This window comes from Penicillium canescens (assembly GCF_028828765.1).
Source record: "Penicillium canescens strain IBT 15451 chromosome Unknown utg000009l_segment0_segment0, whole genome shotgun sequence".
In the NCBI taxonomy this organism is placed as follows: Eukaryota; Fungi; Ascomycota; class Eurotiomycetes; order Eurotiales; family Aspergillaceae; genus Penicillium; species Penicillium canescens.
In genome coordinates this window covers 306,213-326,128 of record NW_026703971.1, presented here as the reverse complement: position 1 = coordinate 326,128, position 19,916 = coordinate 306,213, and the positions used below count along the sequence as shown (strand labels likewise).

At 48.6% G+C, this 19,916-nt stretch overlaps 4 protein-coding genes across 4 annotated transcripts; 1 reads left to right on the top strand and 3 right to left on the bottom strand.

Moving 5' to 3' along the window:
- Nucleotides 1-797: 797 nt before the first annotated feature.
- N7446_011818 (uncharacterized protein) lies at nucleotides 798-1,142 on the top strand (the record flags this gene model as incomplete). The annotated part of the gene is made up of 1 exon (XM_058520560.1): nucleotides 798-1,142. The coding sequence occupies one exon, from the start codon at nucleotides 798-800 to the stop codon at nucleotides 1,140-1,142; it is 345 nt and encodes a 114-aa protein (XP_058366846.1).
- A 5,639-nt stretch (nucleotides 1,143-6,781) lies between these two features.
- On the bottom strand, nucleotides 6,782-9,042 carry N7446_011817 (ankyrin repeat domain-containing protein; the record flags this gene model as incomplete). The annotated part of the gene is made up of 2 exons (XM_058520559.1): nucleotides 6,782-7,008; nucleotides 7,029-9,042. The coding sequence occupies 2 exons, from the start codon at nucleotides 9,040-9,042 to the stop codon at nucleotides 6,782-6,784; spliced, it is 2,241 nt and encodes a 746-aa protein (XP_058366845.1).
- A 1,370-nt stretch (nucleotides 9,043-10,412) lies between these two features.
- N7446_011816 (uncharacterized protein) lies at nucleotides 10,413-10,764 on the bottom strand (the record flags this gene model as incomplete). The annotated part of the gene is made up of 2 exons (XM_058520558.1): nucleotides 10,413-10,568; nucleotides 10,639-10,764. 2 exons carry the CDS (start codon nucleotides 10,762-10,764, stop codon nucleotides 10,413-10,415), a joined length of 282 nt encoding a protein of 93 aa, XP_058366844.1.
- A 1,076-nt stretch (nucleotides 10,765-11,840) lies between these two features.
- N7446_011815 (uncharacterized protein) lies at nucleotides 11,841-12,341 on the bottom strand (the record flags this gene model as incomplete). The annotated part of the gene is made up of 2 exons (XM_058520557.1): nucleotides 11,841-12,166; nucleotides 12,227-12,341. The coding sequence occupies 2 exons, from the start codon at nucleotides 12,339-12,341 to the stop codon at nucleotides 11,841-11,843; spliced, it is 441 nt and encodes a 146-aa protein (XP_058366843.1).
- Nucleotides 12,342-19,916: the final 7,575 nt, after the last annotated feature.

Genomic DNA, 19,916 nt, shown 5'->3' with positions numbered 1-19,916 from the left:
CGGGGGAGGAGGCTGCTTTTATGGGGGGCAGCTACGTTGTGCGTAGGCGCCAGGGGTGCAGATCCTTCACCGAGAAAGAAGATTTCGGCCAAGAGAACGCTCTGGTTCGAGGTGATACTTCAAGGCCGCCGTTCCATGAGGGTTGAAACACCTGCTATGCGTGGTTCGCCGTGTTCACATTGCGGTGAATGAGGGTGGTGTATCTACGTGGCGGTAGCAGGTATTCAAAAAAATTGTTTGCGGGATGTTGGATGATGGTGAGTATTGATGGTGAGTGTTGATGGTCAGTGTTGATGGTGAGTGTTGATGGTGAGTGTTGATGGTGAGTGTTGATGGTGAGTGTTGATGGTGAGTGTTGATGGTGAGTGTTGATGGTGAGTGTTGATGGTGAGTGTTGATGGTGAGTGTTGATGGTGAGTGTTGATGGTGAGTGTTGATGGTGAGTGTTGATGGTGAGTGTTGATGGTGAGTGTTGATGGTGAGTGTTGATGGTGAGTATAGCTGCAAACCAAAACTAGAGCACGATGTCACCGTAACGCCATTCGGAGGCTCCGTCCATTCGGGACCGACTTTAGCTTTCGACAGTTCCCACACCTAGCTTCTTCTCTCGCTATTCACTAACTTCCCAATGACAAGCTAGCGAGCTTCAATCTCAATTTCCTACTGCGCATACTGCTTAGGTTTTACTCGCAAACTTGAGCCGTTCCTGCTCAATCTCCTGCTTCTTGCGAATCTTTACTCAACGAAATCGCTCTTGTCAGTCGTTTTTCTTTTTCCAACCCAACAACCTCTTCCAAATGACACCACCGAACAAGTCGCCTACTGAGAGCCGCATGCACACCCTGCTTGAGGACTTGAAAAAGTCAATTGAGGCTTCCGACAGAGCCAGAGTCTCTGTGGAGCCCACAGTGTCGTCTCAGAAGATACGTCGCTCGATACTCAAGAACCGTGAGCATACTTCGCCCCGCCGAGATAGACCTGAGGATAAACCACTCAAAAGAGTGCGATTCGAGCCAGCTTCAGGAAGCCCGTTGAAGGAATCCGTGTCATCCGGCGCGCACGCGCCGGAAAAGTCCATAGCTAGCTGGTCAGTTTCCTTTATCGTTGCCGCCCCAACATCAGCACCCCTGTCCTCTTGCTAATTTATTACGCAGGCCGAGCAGGCGAAAAAGGTGTGTTAAGTAGCAATCATGGAGGCTCACTTCAAACGCGACAGCTTGTTAGCAGGACTGATACGTACAAACAATAGGTCACTTCGCGGCAGAGTTAAGCCAGACGAACGACAAAGTCATCGCAACGGAGGAAATTCCCCTCAAAGTATGAAGAACAAAGATCATATTGAGGCCCTCGGAACAGAAGTCAAGAGCCTCAAAAGGGAATTGGAATCGATGCGATCCTGCAGATTGGATGCTCGCAGCAGCGAACAAGACAGATAGTTAGACCATGATCACAGAGATATCTGTAAGGTCCTACCCGAAGTGGATACGTCCAGTTACCGTCATTCAATGCTATTATTTCTCATGAATCTATAGTCTCTTGAACGGCGCAATCATTTGATTTGCTAGCCCAGTTCATCAAGTTCAATATATTGCTGCCGTGCCGAATACCCAACGGCAGCAGGGTCGACTCGAGTACTCGCGAGAGCATGATGTGGGTTGCAGTCAACAGGAGCGCCCTTCCTGTGCTAATATACCCTCGAAAGTGGTATTTCTTCGTTGCGACTTTGATACTCATGGCTGTGAGCATACGCTGGGATAGGTTTGGGGCGTCAGTTGTCACCAACTGTAGTTGGCCGTGTGGTATATGAGACAATTGAGTGAAATGTATGTGTATTGCTGTCGCAATTGCCCACAGATGTGGAATTGTTTGTTTAACCATTGGCTTCCGACAACTTCAGCGCTATTCATGTGACTCGTGAGGAGATAGAACAGCGGTTCAACTCCCTCGGTAGATTCGGTTGTTCAATCAATATTTCGGTACATGAACATCATGACTAGGCGTGAGAGTCCAGCCAGTGCATTCTACTCGGAAAACGGCGTTCAGTAGAGTCTCATTTCTTCACCCAATCATCTTACGCTCGGCTTCCTGTCTGGTCTTTGTTCCGGATCACAGCAGAGGCGAGTAGCGCTTAATCACAAAATTTGCGTCGTAATTTATACCACTTAATTTGCTCAGGCACACGAAAACATATTTATCAAACTCCAGTCCGATTAACATTCCAGTTGCTCTCCCATTCAAGAGACCCATCGTCTTCTCAATTTTTCCAGGATGACACGTCCAAGGCGTCAAAGTCGGCGCCAGCGACAAGGAAGATTCCATGTACAGGCGCGAAAGCTGCCGAAAGACCAAGCTTGGACAGCCAAGGATATCCCGCGCCGCGGCCAATCGTGTGAAGTGCAACCGCATCCAACTGCCTCGATGCAGTGGAACCAGAATGATATAACGAACAACAAACAAAGCCGGCCTGAGACTAGCTCTGTTTCTTTTACAGTAAGTCAGTAGGTGGCCGGAGATACTTTGACCAGGCTCTCTTAGTCTGTGAATAAGCGATAAGAACTCCCAACTAGTCTTCCCGGTTTGACAGTTGTTACTAACGCACTGCTCCCAGATTGGTGAAACAATTGATTGAATGTTGCCGAGGGAAGGTCGGTACCAACTTCAGTAAGTTCAAGGGAGTAGTTTTATTGGGGTTGCCTCACAATGCCCGTAGCCTCACGTGATATCTACACCGACATTAGTGAGGGCCTCTTCCTCCTACAACTGCCTCACGAGAGTCAGTTGCTTGCCTCTGCGGGTAGCTCGTCATCTCTCACGCAGTCAAGTCTTGATTTTGTTTCACGTCCTTCTCCAGGGCAACAGCACCGATAGGCCCTGACTATATCGCTCTCCACCATGACGTTCAGCCAGTCTAGCAGTGCCACTCCTGCCCCGCTCGACTCCGCTTGGCCGCCGGCCCACATTTGGGAAACCATGGGTGCGGCAGACCGTGCCAGCTGGCTAGGACAGATACAGAGAGACCGGGCTAGGCGCCTTGAATTGGATGTAGCGGAGACCGACCTCCGCCGCAGAAGGCCTCGTGTGGACCTGCAAGATGACGATAATCTCGAAGAAAACCGTGAGCCACTCCCCGAAGTCAAACCACTCATCGACATATTTCCGGGTGTCTCCGCCGCCCTTCTTACTCGCGTCTTCGAGAAGAAGTTGAAGGCGACTGAACTCATACGCTTCAAAGAGAAGTCAGTCACCGAGCTAGATCAGGAGGACAGAGTCTTCAAGATGACCGAGTTGGGAGGCACAGTAGGCTTCAAGAAGGCAGCAGCGTCTCTTAAGGACTGGGGCCCCAATCCTCAAATATGGACGACCTGCTTTCTTGCCTATCTGGCCGTTGTAGGATATCTCTTCGGCGAAAAACATCCTAAAGCAGTTCCCAATCTACTCATGTTTATGAGGCAGATCCTGGACTTCGCTCAGACTTATCAGTGGTCGGAAGCAGTCCTCCCACTTGCCCTTAATTTTCACCAATACATGATGGATAAAGGAGAGTTATCGACGGATAACTACCTGGTCACTGGCCCATTTCGCGAGAAATACCTCCGCCACAATCTCACCCTGTCTGCGAAGTCACCAGCAAACCCTCCAACCCGGCCTCGTCAAGCTAGGAATACCAGATCTTCCAATAATGGGACAGAGGTTTGCGATAAGTTCAATACGACAGGGTGCTCCTGGGAAGGCTGTAAGAGACGTCATGAGTGCACGGCATGTGGCCTAAGCGAGCATGGCGCCTCCTCCTGCCGCAAGAAGAAATAGCAAGTGACAGCCCTTGAGAACTGCACTAGTGACACCGACAACGTTGTTCTCAATCCCATATTTCTAAATCTCGTACCACAGGGGCAACCACCGAGACCAAACACTGCTGTTCAATACCCCGTTTTCAACCCAGAGCTCCCAAGGCTACAGTTCTCTCCGTCGCCACTGCATGCGCAAGGCTGGAGCAATCTTCTACGCTACTATCCGGGCGATCTCGGGTCCACTATCGCTGGCATTCTGACCTACGGTGTTCAGGTCGGCTATAGGGGCAAGAAGCAGTTTCGCTATTCCTCCAACCATCACATACATGAACCTGGCATGATCACGCCCAAACTAGCAGAGGATCTCAGCCTCGGTCGTGTTAGACTAGTCTCTCGGCTCTCCTTCATTCACCGGTTGGGTTAATCCCTTAGCACGAAGGGGGATGGCGCCGCATCCATGATCTATCCTGGCCCCCTGGACAGGGCTTAACCAGGGCATGCCGGACTCTGGTCAGCTATCGAATACATGACAATCGATGACATATACGAGCAGGTCATACAAGCTGGCCCAGGTTGCACAATAATCAAGAGGGACATGAAGGACGCCTTCCGAATCGTCCCCGTTGCCGAGGATAACCAGCACCTCCTTGCCTTCCAGTGGACCGATTCCACTTATGTCGAATGCTTCCTCCCCTTTGGCCTCGCAACGGCCCCGTTTCTCTTCAACCTCTTCGCCGAGGCGCTCCATTGGATACTCCGATGTCTCCTCCCTGCATTCCATATCAATCATTGCCTAGACGGTTAGTTACTCAGTCTCCCTCAGTGTCCGACCCCGCGGGTCTTTTTGATGAGGTTTACAACAGAGTTACCGACTATCTACGTATTCCTTGCAATACAAAAAGGACCAGCCAGGAACCTGTGTTAAAATTCTAGGTATCCAGATCGACTCCATTGCAATGGAAGCTCGTCTGCCGCCAGATAAGTTTTGCCGCGCCACATTGGACGCCGCAGCTGCCCTGAACGCAGCGAGTCTCTCCCTCAAGCAAGCAGAGCGCCTCACAGGCTTATTAGCCTTTTGTCCAAGAGTTGTACGACTTGGAAGAACAAGAATACAGTTTCTATACACCTTCCAGGCCGCTTTCCCGCATGGGAGTAGTGCGCGCCGCCGTATCCCTTACGAGGTACGTGACGATTTGGAATGGTGGAGGGACTGCTTGTCTCTCCGCCGCCACATCACGCATCTCTACACAGATGCCTCCAGTACAGGCCAGGCGCTCTTCTTCTTCTCATCCTAGTCTACATTATACTGCTGGCTGGCCCATTGTCACCAGCTTCATCCAAGCAATGCTGCCACATTGGCCATTGCTCAAGACGCACATGCGCAAATCAATATGAACGAAGTAGACGCTATTTTACAAGGCTTCCTACTTTTCAACCACCATTGGCTCCATCGTACTCTCGTTATCTACACGGATAGCTCCACAGCGCACACGGGACTCAAGAAAGGCTTTCTTCATGGTCCGCCTAACGCACGTCTGAAGAGCCTGCTTATCCTAGCGGCGGCGAGAGACATCCACATCGTGCCACACTGGCTTCCCTCCGGGGAAAATACATTAGCAGACGCGCTCCCACGTAACAATCTTGAAGACACTTGCTAACCTTTGTCCCCATTGGCAGGACCTCTCGGTATTGAACCGCCCGCGTGGTTCTTTCACGAGGTCCTAAGCACAATGCCGGCCACCTAAAACTGCTCTGGAACGGACTCGGCGCCAACACACGTTCCGTTTACCTCTCCGTTCAGCGCAGCTACGAAAAGCACTGCGCGCTACAAAATTGCTCCGCATGTCCAGTGTCAAGACATTCATTAACCTCATGGTTAGCTCACGACTCCTTGGTAACGCCAGCCAAAAGGCCGTCAAGCCTGACACCGCACTCGCCGACCTAACGGCTCTCCGAGCCTACCATATCGATAATTTCCTTGACGATAAACTCTTCGATAACAAGCATTTTCGACATCTCATAGACGGTGCGAGGAGACTCAATTCCATCACAAAAGTACGAGTCAGAAAACCTATTTCGCGTGACACTATTACGAACCTATCCGCGGGCCTCGCCGCACTCCCGCCACGGCTCTTGGAGATGTCTGCGAACCTTCTAGACGACTTGAAGTTCGCAACCGCGTGCCGGGTAGCATTTTCTGGATTCCTCCGCCTCGGAAAATTCACCTACAAGACTGAAGACCTTAGCACACATTCTATCTTCTCAGCCACAAAGTTAACTCGCTCCGACGTCGGATTCTCTTCCTCGTTAGACCCCGCACAACTCACACTCAAGCGCAGTGAGACGGACCGCCGCCACGAAGGGGTGTAAATTATTCTTGCAAAGACGGGAGACGGCGCTTGCCCAGTTGATGCCCTTCAGAAGCTGCTACTTCTCGATCCCAGAGGGCCCGACGCCCCATTGTTCTCCTTTCACAGAAGACCATTCAGTCGCAACAAGTTCCTCTCGACCTTATCTACTACGCTAAGAGCGCTTGGACTACGGACGGAGGGCTACTCGGGTCACAGTTTTCGGAAGGCGCAGCTTAGCATGCGCACGATAGTGGGATACTCGACGACCAGATTCAGATGCTAGGGAGATGGATCTCAGAGGCTTTCAGGGTGTATTCTACGGCGAAAGCTTTAGTTTTGTACAAGCTCAATCACCAGTTCCAGACAGGCTCGCTGGACCCGCTGTCTCTGCTGCACCACCGTCCGCTCCACCATCCTAGTTTGACCGGGTCGTTTGGGCCCTATCTGGCGCTACGGTCTACGACCGCAGCGACAGGTTACCCGTTATGGCCAAACTACACTCTTCTTGCTCCTCTTGACTGCGTGAGGTCACCACTGAAACTATTCTTACTACGGTCAACGTGGGTGCGAATAAATTGTTCCTTCGTTAGGGAAAGCTCGTTGAAATTATATGATTTGAGGGATATCACTCGACAAATATCATCACTGATGAGCATTATTTAACAGAACCTCAGTCCCTTCCAGCCAACCAGACGAATTGGCCATATCCAAGACTGTCCTGCCCATCTCGTCTTTCTGAGTAAGATTCGCCCGACCGCCCTTCTCGATCAAGAGCTGCAGCAACCGGAGATCGCGGTCTTCAATGGCCTGCATGATAGCGTTCCAGTCGCGATAGCATTTATTCGGGTCAGCCCCCTTTCCAGGAGTAGCTCAATCATGGAAAAGTCACCATCGTCGCATCGTCTTATCGCCTTGACGAGAGGCAGATGTTCACCAGGAGCATTGGGGTCGGCAGCAGCCTCGTCCAAAAGATAACGCACAATGACCCAGTAGCGCTCGCGCAGCGCTGTCGTCAGCGGTGAGAACACGCCGCCGTTTTTCCACTCTACATTGGCGCCGGCGGCGAGGAGTAGTTTGACGTTTTCTAGTTGATTGGCTTGAACTGCTTTCTCCATGACGCCCTTGTGCGCGGATAGGTCTGTTATGCTGGGTAGCAGGAGCCGTAGCATGCTCGGCGACTGAGTCGCCATATACACGGGCCAGTCTTGGCCGCGTAGGTTGGGATCGGCACCATGCGCTAGTAACCAGCCTAGCATCTCTGGGCGTTTCTCCCGGATGGCCGTTGTCACAGCTGTGTATCCCAGAGCGCTGCGATCATTTGCATTGGCGCCGCCTGGGCCCACGAGCCAGTGTACAGCCTCTGTGTTGTCATTCTGTACGGCGCACTCGATGATACCCGGTGGTTGGTGGAGGTCCGCACCGGCTGCCACTAAGTCCGGGAGGAAATGAAGGCGGTTGTGGGTGATACACTTCCAGGCTGGGTATTCAGACGCCATCAGGTTAGGGTCAGCGCCGTGACTGAGCAGTAAGGTGAGGATGTCTGGCCGGTCATCGCGGATGGCCGAGCATAGCGGAGTGTATATTCCGTCCTTCTTGGAGTTTGGGTCCATACCAGCCTGCAGCAAAACGCGCACGGCATCGATGCTGTTCACACTTGTCGCCTGCTCCATCAGGCCAGGAGTCTTTCGAACGTCAGCGCCGCGCGCGAGCAGGATGCGCAGGCAGCTTGGGCGGTGGACGGCGGACCAGAGGACGTGTTCAGGTCCTGGCATGTTTGGATTCGCGTCCTGATTTAATAGAGTGGTCACGATGGCTGGTTGGTCGCTTTGTACGGCTTCGCATAGCGCTGTCTTACCGTGGTCGTCTTTGCGGTTGGGGTCACAGCCGGAATTGAGCAAGGTTTCGATGGCTTGCTGCGGTGCTCGCTTGTGAATTGCTTCGATCAGTAACGTTGTGCCATTGCGCGTCTCATCTTCCAGATTGACGCCATGGGCGAGCAGAGTCTGTGTTAGCCTGGCGCTGGCGGAATCCGGCTCCGAATAGCTGTCATTCCGAAGATTGATTTCTTCAGCAGAAGCTGTTAAGTTTGCCTTGGCCGGTCGGCGCGGCAGTGCTCGGTGCTCGAAGTAGGGAATCTTTTCGGTCTCGCGTCCAGGCTGGTTCAGAAACCCGTTCAGAGATAGGACGGAGGACATATCATCCGTGTTAATTTCAGGATCTTGTTGACGAAGGCCTTGGCTGGGTCGGGCGGCGGTGGATGATTCCTTCGGAGGCACGGATGGTGTCGACCGCATTGAATCAGGCAACTGACTTTGGATCGATGGTACGGACCGCTCAGATTCAAAACTCTTGGCCTTGTTTATGCCCATCACGGAGCGGCCTTTAGATACGCGGTCGAGCGCAGCAGCTAAGCCTGCATACCCAATGCCTACTGACTCCTCTGGGTGTGCGTCTCCGAGGGACCAATGGAAGGCCATGCCGCTGATCCGAAGGGTTTCGGTGGCCTTCTTCAGTGACTCGTGAATGCGGCTGAGTTCATGGCCGGGTCGATGCCATCCTCGCTGCAGCTTTCCCAGTGTCCCGCGATGCTCATAATGAACAAGTTTCAAAATGACCTTGTCAAGTTGTTGAAAGTCGCGGTAAGTGGAAACAAATTTCTTTTCCACCTCTTCAATTATCACCTCGGGCAGGGCGCGATTGGCGGCGGCTAATTCGGTCACTCCGGCTTCAATGGCCCACAGTGTACGACAGGTATCGAGGAACGTATGGGAAAGCTCGCGAAAACCGTCGGGTAGGTCTTTGGTGGTGCTGATATAGTTGAGCATGTGCACGGAGATCTGATTGCCCAGTTGGGTAGCGAGAGCCGCGACGCTGCAGATGGCTTCCTCTGACTTAGCCGTCATGATGAAATGAGAGGCTCACCTTTGAGGCGGAGAAGGCAGGGAGATACAAAAGGAGTCAAGGAGAGACAGTAGTCTAGATTGCCCAGATAAACGGGCCAAACTGGTCAAATTTTGGGGCCAAACTGGCACATCTATACAGTGGAGCCAGTGATCCAAACTAGGTTAAACGCTCGGTCGAAATTGTCGACAATCTCGATCTGGGACGTAAACCCATAGTTTTCTCCTATTTAATGCCTGTTGAAACTATAGTTTACGGTACTAGATCACTCTATCTCGATCTGAGCTCCGATTTCAGCCTGCAGTGACCGAGGTGTTTACTGTTGCAGCATTTTGCCACACGTTATTATTTACTATTCCAGATCTTCGTACAGTCACCGATGCCTCTAGTGAGAGTATGGATGTGGGACCGGATAAGTTACTATTTAATGCTGCAATTGAAGCACATACAGACCGGGGAACAGTGCATTAAAATCCACTACCTGTATGTTAACAGCTGCCTTCGACTTTTAAGCTAGCAGGCACCTCCGGCATCTATTCAGCAATCGCATTCAACTCCTATAATGACGGTTTATCAACATCCTGTTCAAGGAGCCTGTTGGGTTTGGCGCTGTGCTGCGCCCCGCTTAGCTTCCCATTGAGTTTTTGAAAAAGTTGAAGCACACCCAAGTGCCCAAGAGGTTTCAGAATTTCCTTTAAATTTCGCCACTGGTTTCGGATCTGAGTCTGAATTTTTGGATTGACTTGTTTCACAAGTGAATTGTATTATCAAGCTCCGTATCCACAGTGAGCCCTAAATCTGCGATAGTTGGACCGTGATTCTGAGACATAGTGGTTTTTGAGTTTCTGCCGATGTTCCACCGCTGCCAGCTGAGTATCAAGGATGTACGACTCGGGAAATGTTTAAAGGTCTATTGTGATTACTTCACGGCGCTAGGCAACATGATAAAAAGGTCTCCCTCGCAGAGGTACTGAGATCTCTCAACAATTGGATTTTATCTAGGCCATACAATTCTATCTGCCGTCTCTTGCTATTCATGTTGTAATTCAAAAGGAAGATTGATTCAGCTATTATTCGGTGGGAAACTTGAGACTATATATACAACGAGAAGAACAAGTTGATTTCCAATCAACTTGGTTCTTCGTATACATATCTCGGAATTAATTCCGATGGTTCGGCTTGGTTCCTGATCTGCACCAGCCTCATATCACAACAATTCATGTATCTCTCTTGCTTGATTGGATGAATTTTAGGTAAATATTAATATGCTATGTGGGTAAATTACATATAATAAACAAGCAAGCAATAGCCTATTGGACTTGAGTAAGCCCCGACAACCAAACGAACGAAGCAAACCCCGAAACGATCTTCTTTATTCTAGTGATTTAGTCAATTCCACGGGTTTTTCACTCTGGGTGGGATGAGAGGCTTGGTAGAGAGGCGCTGTGAGTTGCATTGTTGTTGATGGGGGGTAGACTTGGTCGTTGTTGGCGTAGAGGCTGCCATCTTTGATGGCCCAGTCAATGGACTGTGGATTGTTAGAACATGTGTATTCTGTGTATTCTGTGGATTCTGTGTATTCTCGAGGGTGCACATACCAGAAGTGATTTGACGCCGGTTTCGATGTCATCGGGCGAAGGAACAAAAGGAAGGCGGAGTTGGTGAAATTTGGTGGGCGTTGCGGAGGCAACGGCCAGGCAGAGGGCCAACCATGGGAGACGCATGATGAATAGGAGAGAGTAGAAGGAAAGGAAAGAAAAGAAAATGTGGGAGAAGGAAAAGAGGCCAAGAGGTTAATAGGTAACAAAGAAGCCGACTGCACAGCTGAGAGGGGAAGCTAAGACTTTTGGACCCCACGACTCCGGGGGAATTACTTTGGAGTGGCTGTCTGTCCGAGAAGCAAAGAGGAATCAAGAGTGGATGTGGGGTGGATGTGATGTGGAATATAGGAGCCTAAACCTATCCTCTACTTCTACTCCCTGATAACCGTGGAAAATAACCTCAATTCCCCTTCAGTCCTTTCAGGGTCGAAAGCTTAGCGTCCAATGTTAAGCTCGGGGAAAGGTTCAAATAGAAGTGAGACCTGCTAGACCAACTACAAACTTGTGAGGGAAAGCATGGAAGAACGAATATCGATAAATAAACTGTTGGCACTGGGCGGATGGATAGTCTCTGTCAAAACTCCGCTTCATCCGGAATCAAGATCAATAAGCCAGAGTTCACTAACCACTTTCCTCATCGAGTTTAGTCTCAAAGTTTGGGCACCACCCGCTTTAAAACCTTGTATATACAAGCTTCTGGAAATTACCTTCTTGCATACCTCCACCCCTACCATCGAATCAGGCGCGTTTATCTCTCAAGCCCCTAAACTTACTACGTCGTATTACTTGCTTACATGGATGTTCGCGGCTCTGGGAGAGACGCAAACTGACTTTTGTCCTTGGCCGTTTCGTCCAATATCTGCTGGCCCACCACCAGGCACGCGGCGTAAGCCGGGAAGCGAGATTGTTCGATTAGTTAAGCCATGGCTAATCTTTCCACGAGGTTCCCTGGCCGTGAGCTTGGTGAGGCTGGTCTTGATGCTTATTCCAGTATTAAGGCTATCCATGTGAATATGAAGTCCAAGCTTTAAGGGGACTCAGCACGACAGCTGGGATCTGTATTGTTATATATCAAAACTGAACATGCGCTTTGTGAATTTCAAGATGTTGCTATTCCGGTAATATATACACTAGAATTGGGATACCGTCATCTCAAGCCCTGGAACAACAACGCCTTTTTTCAGTTGCAATGAACATGATTAGGTGCAGCTTGAGCTTCCAGCAACGAAAGTACCATCCGAGTTCTCGCAGCCACACTCACCAGTCTGGGGATCTTTGATGCAAGTAGTGCCGTATCCACTGCTCTTTCCACCATCGCCCCAGTTGAAAATCCAGTAGTCAGAGTCCTCCGTTAACTCGCTGGTGGTTGGGGCAGTGCAAGTGTAGGCGCTGCATGTTCCGTAGGGAGCGCCGTTGTTGGAGTCGTATTGGTGGTCGGTCTCGAAGACGGCGAAGGTCTGGGTGGACGAAGTGCGAGTATTGTGAGAGCACTCAGCAGCCTGGATGGCCTTGGAGACCTTGGCAGCTATTTTAAGGAGGTTAGTTCATACGTTCGGATACACTAGAGCTGGGTATTTATACTTACCAGAGCAGTTGAGGCTGCTGGGCTTGTAGCCCTTACTGTTGGAAGAAGCAGGGTCGAGGGTGGCAGCGACAAGAGCTGGGGCAGCCAGCATGGAGAGGAAAGTGATGAAGTGCATTTTGAAGGTTAAGTGTTCAGATGTGGTGATTTACGCAGTCTGGAACCAAGGTGTAGTCGATATATATATGCAATACACAGCTTTAGCATCGATCCAGGAGACGTATGATCATGGAGTCAATTTTCTCTACCTGACACAGGAGTACTCATCAGCTATGGAGTAACACATGTCTAGAGCAGATTGCTGAAAATAACGCCTACTCAGGGGGACCCACTTCAGCTTCCATAAAGCTGAGACTCATACAATGTGTGTTTCAGCTAGAGGCCCGAAACAGCCAAGATGGTCCTCCCATCCCACACAATGATCCACTCGGAGGCCTTATTTCACAAGAAGGATGGATTTGTGAAGCATAAAGGGGTAGTTCCGAGCCATAAAACCTTACATCGGGTTATTGCTGTATACCTTCAGATTTGAAGACACATATCATAACAGTGCTATCATTTACTAGTGTGGTAGTTCAAAGGAAGATTAATTCTGCTGTTATTCGGTGGGAAACTTGAGACTATATATACAACGAGAAGAACAAGTTGATTTCCAATCAACTTGGTTCTTCGTATACATATCTCGGGATTAATTCCGATGGTTCGGCTTGGTTCCTGATCTGCACCAGCCTCATATCACAACAACTAGTGACCGACAGCTTACTAAAGAGCCGTCAGCCAAGTTTCATACAGAATGTGTGATGTTTGAGAATGTCCGTTCCAGATCTTTAACCCCCTACATTAAAACGGTAATCAGCCTAAGATGAGCCTAGGTCCTAGGCAACGTCAGACACCATACGTCAACCGATTAACGTACTAAATTAAAGTTGTGGCTGCTAAAAGGCTTGTAACCTAATTGAACACAAGTTTAGTTAGAAAAAATGGGTTCCAAATATGAAATGACTGGCAGCAATCAGGATTTTAAGGCAAATAATGCGCAATAGTTTTGAAATCGGAGGTCTTTCCCAGATCCCCACGGCACCAACTCTTAAAATAAATTTTTCTACCAGTAAGTGGGCCAGAAATGCGCATGAAAAAAGCATGGAATATTTCTTTCAGCCAGATCGTCAGGTATATAATCAACGTCGTTACCAGTAAATTGGTTTCAGGGAGCAAAAACTTCTAGTTTGCCAGACCACTAAGTCTTAAAATATCTCTTTGCTACGAGCAATCTCGAAAAGGTGCTGAAGATCAATTCCCAGTAGCAAGCTATTGGCTAGATTTTGTAAGCAAGTTAGCCGAGATGGATCCGATTAGCTTTGGGCTTCCGAGTAAACTCACCTCGTCGCAATGCATTGCTGTCATCTTATGAAGTAGCCCAATCCGCATGCCTTCCCAAAGACCCGGAATGACAAGCAAAGAGTTTAGCTTCAGGTGTAAGGTCTCATGTTTGAAGAACTGTTTCAAATACTTTCCTTTCTTACTTCCCGCGAGGGCCTCCAGTACAGCCCACCAGTTATTCGCAGCGAGTGGATCCCTCGGCGTGTTGAGGTATCCCTCGTAGCGATTGATCCTCTCGTAAATCAGTCCATCGGGTGGGCGATTGTCGTTTGGGTATCGCTCTTTCAGCGATTGAATGAACTTGTGACGAACAGACTCTACCTCATTGCTGTGGTTCTCGGGCGAGGCTAGGCAATTGTCAACGGGGATCTCAGAGAGCTAGAGCCGAGAAAACGCACCTTCATCATTATCTGTTAGATACACATCTACAATCCACCACTGGTTGTCGTAGTCGAGGACATGCTTGGCAGCCGTGATGAGATTTTCGTGATCGTACGCGCACAACCGGTATCTAACCCCATCTCCAAGGTAGACATGACTCCACTGCCAGATCGCGGACGTACGCGGTCTTGCCAATGAGCCCTGGGAACTATCACTGGTACGTGGTTGTCCCGCATCAACCGTTGGCACCCTTGAATCTTCATCATTTGTTTCAATCGGCGGATGTTCTGCCGGCCGTCCATCTGTCTTCTGAACCCGGTTTCGAAGACGAGGTGAGAAATATGCACTCTAGCAGATAGCTCGAAATGACGTTCTTTATAGTCGTATAACTTTCGCTCCCAATGTTCAACTTCTGCTTGCCTGGAAGGTGACATGATGGGAGCTAGTACAAGTCACATGTGAGTTGCAGATGAGCAGGTGTTTAGAATGACGCGAGAACAATGTGTCGAGGGAGACTCCATATAGTAGTACTTATACCAGCTTTATTATTGAACCTTTTTGGGAAGAATTTTGAGCCAAAGATCTGGATTCGACGATCTATTGCATGCCCTCCTATTCCACCGGTCAGTGAAGTCAATTATCTGCTGCACCAGCTACAGTTGTTTATTATGGGAAGCTCATTTCTGCTGGTAGTTTACCTGCCACGCTACTACTGCCCATGGAGTGAGGCGGAAAATTGCGCCAGCCTCAATTATCTGGTTTCCCGAATACTGCCCACACGGACTAAGCTGACCATATCTTGGACTTTTATAAAGAGCTTCCTTGCATTGCGATGCAACATGTTCTCAAATGTTACCCGGATGTCAAGGCCATAATCGGTTAAGATACCCATTCGCTTCTCGCTTGTGAAACATGAAGCTTTCCACCAAGAGCAAACTGGATTCGCTAGTTTCAACCACGGCACTGTCTTTTTCTGTCGCGGTTTTGGGTTGTCTATCTTTTATCTTTGTCGGATGTTCGTCGTCTTCCTCTCCGAGGGGTCTGCATTACTTGCAAGTAAGAAACGCCCGAAAACACTTCAGTTCTAATCACCTAGCTAAGAAATCGGCAGATAGACCTGAAAGATTTTCCAAAGCTACCTGATTTACAAATTCGGGATTCGTTCAATATTGACAATGCGCGTTCCGAGAGAGGGGGAAGAAATGCCGTCGAAGACGTGGCGTCTAGCGTCCATACCAGCGCACATGAAGCAACTATTGAGGCAACGTCCGCTGCCAGGAGCATGATGCATGCCCAGGTACACGACTTGAAGTCACATCTGCCTCGATACTATTTTGTTGGCCTCTGGAGCTACTGCAAGTCCCAGGATGGCTCGAAGATGGTGTGCTCCCACTCCAGCACATCTTTTTTCGATCTATCTGCCTTGCTTGATTCTACGCCAATAAAGGTAATCGACGTACTTCCAGAGATAGATCAAAGTCTGATTTCCGGCTACCGTCAACTCTCCCTGAGTGCGATCCCTTTGTATATTTCCGTGTTTGTGGCAACCACGTTGACCATAATCTTGGCTGGTCGCAAGTGTTTCTTTTCCAGTGGTAGCAAGTTACTTGCCATATTTTGCACGGTATGTAATACTCGGGAGAACATAGAAAGATGCTGACAAACCAAGCTTTCATCGACGCTCATTACGACTGCCACAATCTTGGTCACGGTTCTGTATGGTCTTTACGCTTCCGTCGTCAAGAATAACTTGCAGACCTATGGTGTCCAAGTCAACTTTGGAGCAAAGATGTTTATCACAACGTGGTTGGCCTTGCTGTTCTCTATTGCCAGTTCAATCATATGGCTGGTTCAAATTTTCTGCTGTTGCATTTAAATGGCAAGCGCATTGCGGGTCTTTGAATCAGATATTCATTCAGCTGAGTAGATTGCGATTTATTTATATAGTGAAATGGGGATGGCTCAATGGCAGTCTGGCATAGCAGACAGGTCGATATCATGGATGAAGGATCAAGCAACCAACACTCCCTAGACAGCACTAGTAGACAGCGGAGCGTATACCCTGAGACTTCTTCATAATAAAAGGGCTGGAAACGAAAAGAGTGAATTGTATGATGCTAGCCCAGTCCTCTGCTGGAATCCCAACATGGAGGAATGCTATCTGACTGGCCACGTGACTAATAGTCCGTCCATCTTTCTACTGTCACCGGTTCCACCACTACAATAGTCAATTGCGGATGATGGACTGGGGTACTGTATTGCTTGCTTCTGTAGTGCACATTCCGTAAATTGGAAATCTTTCTCGCTATATCTAATTCACAAAATTTGAGCCGAATACTTGTTGAACTCCCATGTCGTTTGTGGCCTTTATGGTAGAACTATCAGATAAATATGATACATTGTGGCCGCCTAATAATCTGTAGCGGGCGAAATATGGAAACGCGGAGGTTCTATGAAAGGTCACTAAAGCAGAACAGCCAATCTTGTCCGTGAGAAAGGATTTGATGGTAGGCTCAAGTGTGACAAGGGGTTTTCCTGCTTTCGGTTGAAGGACCTGGATCTGTATACATCCTTCTGATGGGCTCTAACATATCACGCGCTGAAAATGATGCATTCACGGGACACAACTCCTCACAAGCGGCTTGAGCTTCACATGCCCTTTCAACCAGGTTGCAGATTGTATTCTGGAAATTTCGGAGTACTTGTTGCACGGAATTGTTCGTATCCCCGGTACCGGATCGGTAAAGTGTTTGTAGCTCGTTGAAAGTGTGTTCCGTCAGGTCTTGGAGTAGCTTGAAGAGAGCATAGCAGTCACGATAGTAAGCATTGTGTGCTTGCTGTTGGCCGATCTGGCGAACAATATGTACAATCTCTTCCATTTCTGGATTTCGCGAGGACGTTTTGTGCAAGAGAAAACGAATAAGCACGTTCAACCCTTATAGCCTTTAGTTACCTAATGAGAAATACACCATGCTCTTATCCGTCACAGTCATTGCACACATAGGCCAGTCGCATAGCCCGAAGATCATTGGGACAACGACAGATAAACATGCCTCGACTGTTCAACATGAACGTGCTCATTTCTGAGGGTCCAGCCGTTGAGGTCGTGATTGTTGATATGATGGTTCTTCACCTCAACCGTTCTGGTGATCACCACCGCATAAAGATCACTTCCACCCTTCCTTCGTGTTTCAGCAAGTACCGACTTGTGTAGTAAAGAATATGACCCGGGCTCCACACTTGGCTATAAAAACGCCTACCCGCCCGAATAATTATCCTCAATCCGGTCGGAATAATTACTTAGACTTTGCAAAATGGACACTCTCGATTACCATAACCTGCGCAACTGTGCCATTGATATCATAATTGGCATGCTCGGGCTCTCCTACTTTGTCGTTTATCTACTACTATTTTTGATTTTCCATTTTCCTTCAACTCAAGAGTCGATCCCATATGCCCTGGCAGTCATCGCCTTTGGTGGCGGAATCGCTTTGTGGCATTTATGTGTTGTCATCCAAAATGGTTTCTGTGTGCTCCACAACAAAACAAAGACAAAACAGCAAGTCTCATTGTGGTTCGTTGGTCTCTTCCTCATTTGGACCGCTGCTCTTCCGACGGTCGCGTTTCTCTTTCCAGCCCAACCATTGCTACAACTTGGATACGCTTCAGCCTTCACCGTAATCGTTGTTGGAAGCCTCCCTGACGGCTACCTCAAAGATAACACGGTATCCTTTCGTGGTCGATTCGGCCAGTATGCGCCAGTGGGCCTATTGGCGTTGGTGCCCACCATTCATGCATTGGCCGAACCACTCCACGATCCCTCCCCACTGGCCACTGCATTCGGTCGACTGCTGCTCATCAATTTCTTCGGTTATGTTTTCTACGTTTGTCGCCCTCTTGAGAGAATTGGATTGGCGCGGATTGGCCAGCCCAGTCTACACGGCATGTACCTGATCGCAACATACAGCCTCGTGGAGTATTCCAAAGTAGTCATGCAGGTAGCGATCCCCTACATGTCTTGATACCAAGAGGAGGGCGGTGGTCAGAAGCGATTGCCAGAACCAAGAGACTATCACGTGAAACCCATGTCCTGTGTTCCGTTATTGCTCTTACGGCCAATGAACTGTCTAGGTGAACTACTTAACATTCAAGTGTATAACTGAATCACCAACAGGATGTGCATGAGGATTCGCACACTGTTTTTATTTTGTTTCTTGCGTCTATTTTATGTCTTTTACATTCGTTCTAGCAGTGCTGCATGTAATCATGAAGCAAGGAGGAACCTTATCAATTATAGTTGTACTTTCGCAACAGACTGAAACTACAAACTAAAATAGCGAAAGTATTTCCGTCATTTCTATCACCAAGACAACCTTGTACGGCTGCTCTTTGCATGTCGCATGTGGTAAAGCACGGGAACTAAATACCGATGCGCTCTAATCCACTGCTCGTTCAATAGACAGAGATAGAAATAGAAAATCCTCTAAGGTTACTGTAAGTACAAATATCTTTGTTGTTCTAATTCCAATCGAAAACTATTTCTGGCATACCATGATCTAAATTACACGTGTAGCCAAGAGACATGCTTCCAAGGCAACAGGAATTCAGTCGCAACAGGCATAATACATACTAAGAAGCTACTACTTAGAGCTAATATCTAGGATCTAGTTTCTTCCTGTATCGGTGTTTGAGTCGTTTTCAGAAAGGTAATACGTGCATAACGATTACCAAGCCTTCCCAAAGATAGAGCGTTGCTCCGTCCAAGCTTGCGAGATTTCCAAGCATGTTGTAGGCAACGCGCAAGTTTCTACTATTCCGATGACAGGTCCAAAGGAATTATGTGGGCGGCCAGCGATATGGTCAGATCTCGTGATATGTAAGATTCCTGTATATATTCACCACTGTATCGCATTCCGTCGACATTGAAAAGGCGAAATGCACTTGCAATCGGCCATTTTGAAGCGATGACCGACTGCACCCGTTTCTAGTAAAGTGGAATGTGAACGTCCATTACTTTTTATCGCTTTTCCCATGCAGGTGATCTCATATTAGCAAGGGCGAGAATGTGCAGGTGCGATACTAATTGGCTCAGCAATATGTTCCAGGCTTTCAAGCGGGACTTGCTCTCGAGCGCGGAAGGAAAGCAAAATGTTACCACGAACCATTAATTGAAGACCTCAGTTCTTCCGCAACGCCATAAAGTTGAGATAAAGGTAGAAAGTTGAGTATGCGATCCGTCGAGAAGATTTTGGAACCTGATGAAGAGCTCCTGGGATCTATACATTCATGACTAGGCAATTGTTGGTTTGGCTATATAAACCTCCATCTCTAATCCCAAGATGTGTCTGCTGCTAAGAAATTATAGCCATGATTTCAGAAGACATTATCAAATCTGTTTTAGTGACTATTCTTCTACTTCTGAACGTTGGAAGACTGTCTCGTTTGTACTGTATTCCATCCAAGTGGCGGTGGCACAAATTCGACTTGAGTTTGTGTGCCTTCTCATGTGTTCCCTTTGCTATTCTTACGGGGCTGTTCTGGAGTAAAAGATTTCCAAGATGGAGCCAAGTTCTCTTTTGGGTTACCCCGTTATTCCCACCGCTACAAGCGGTAGGTCTTCATTGCATGGAATGAGTGAGACTTACTATCGGCTAACGGACCACAGTATCTTCATGTAATTTTTCAACAGCGTGAAAACATATTCACACCCCGATTTCTACGCATCGTGTACCCTACTTTCGCCGTTCTTTCCGCACTGGCTAAGGTAGCATTGTCACTTGCTGGAACCTTCCTCCTGAGCTCCGTCCATCCGGGTGGCCTCTTTGTTCTCTTTGTGGACTATGTGGGCGTAGCTGCATGGTTCTGGTTGATGGTTCGACATTCAACCTTAGCCCGATCTAAGCTGCAGTACATCTCGTGCTATCTCTCTGTA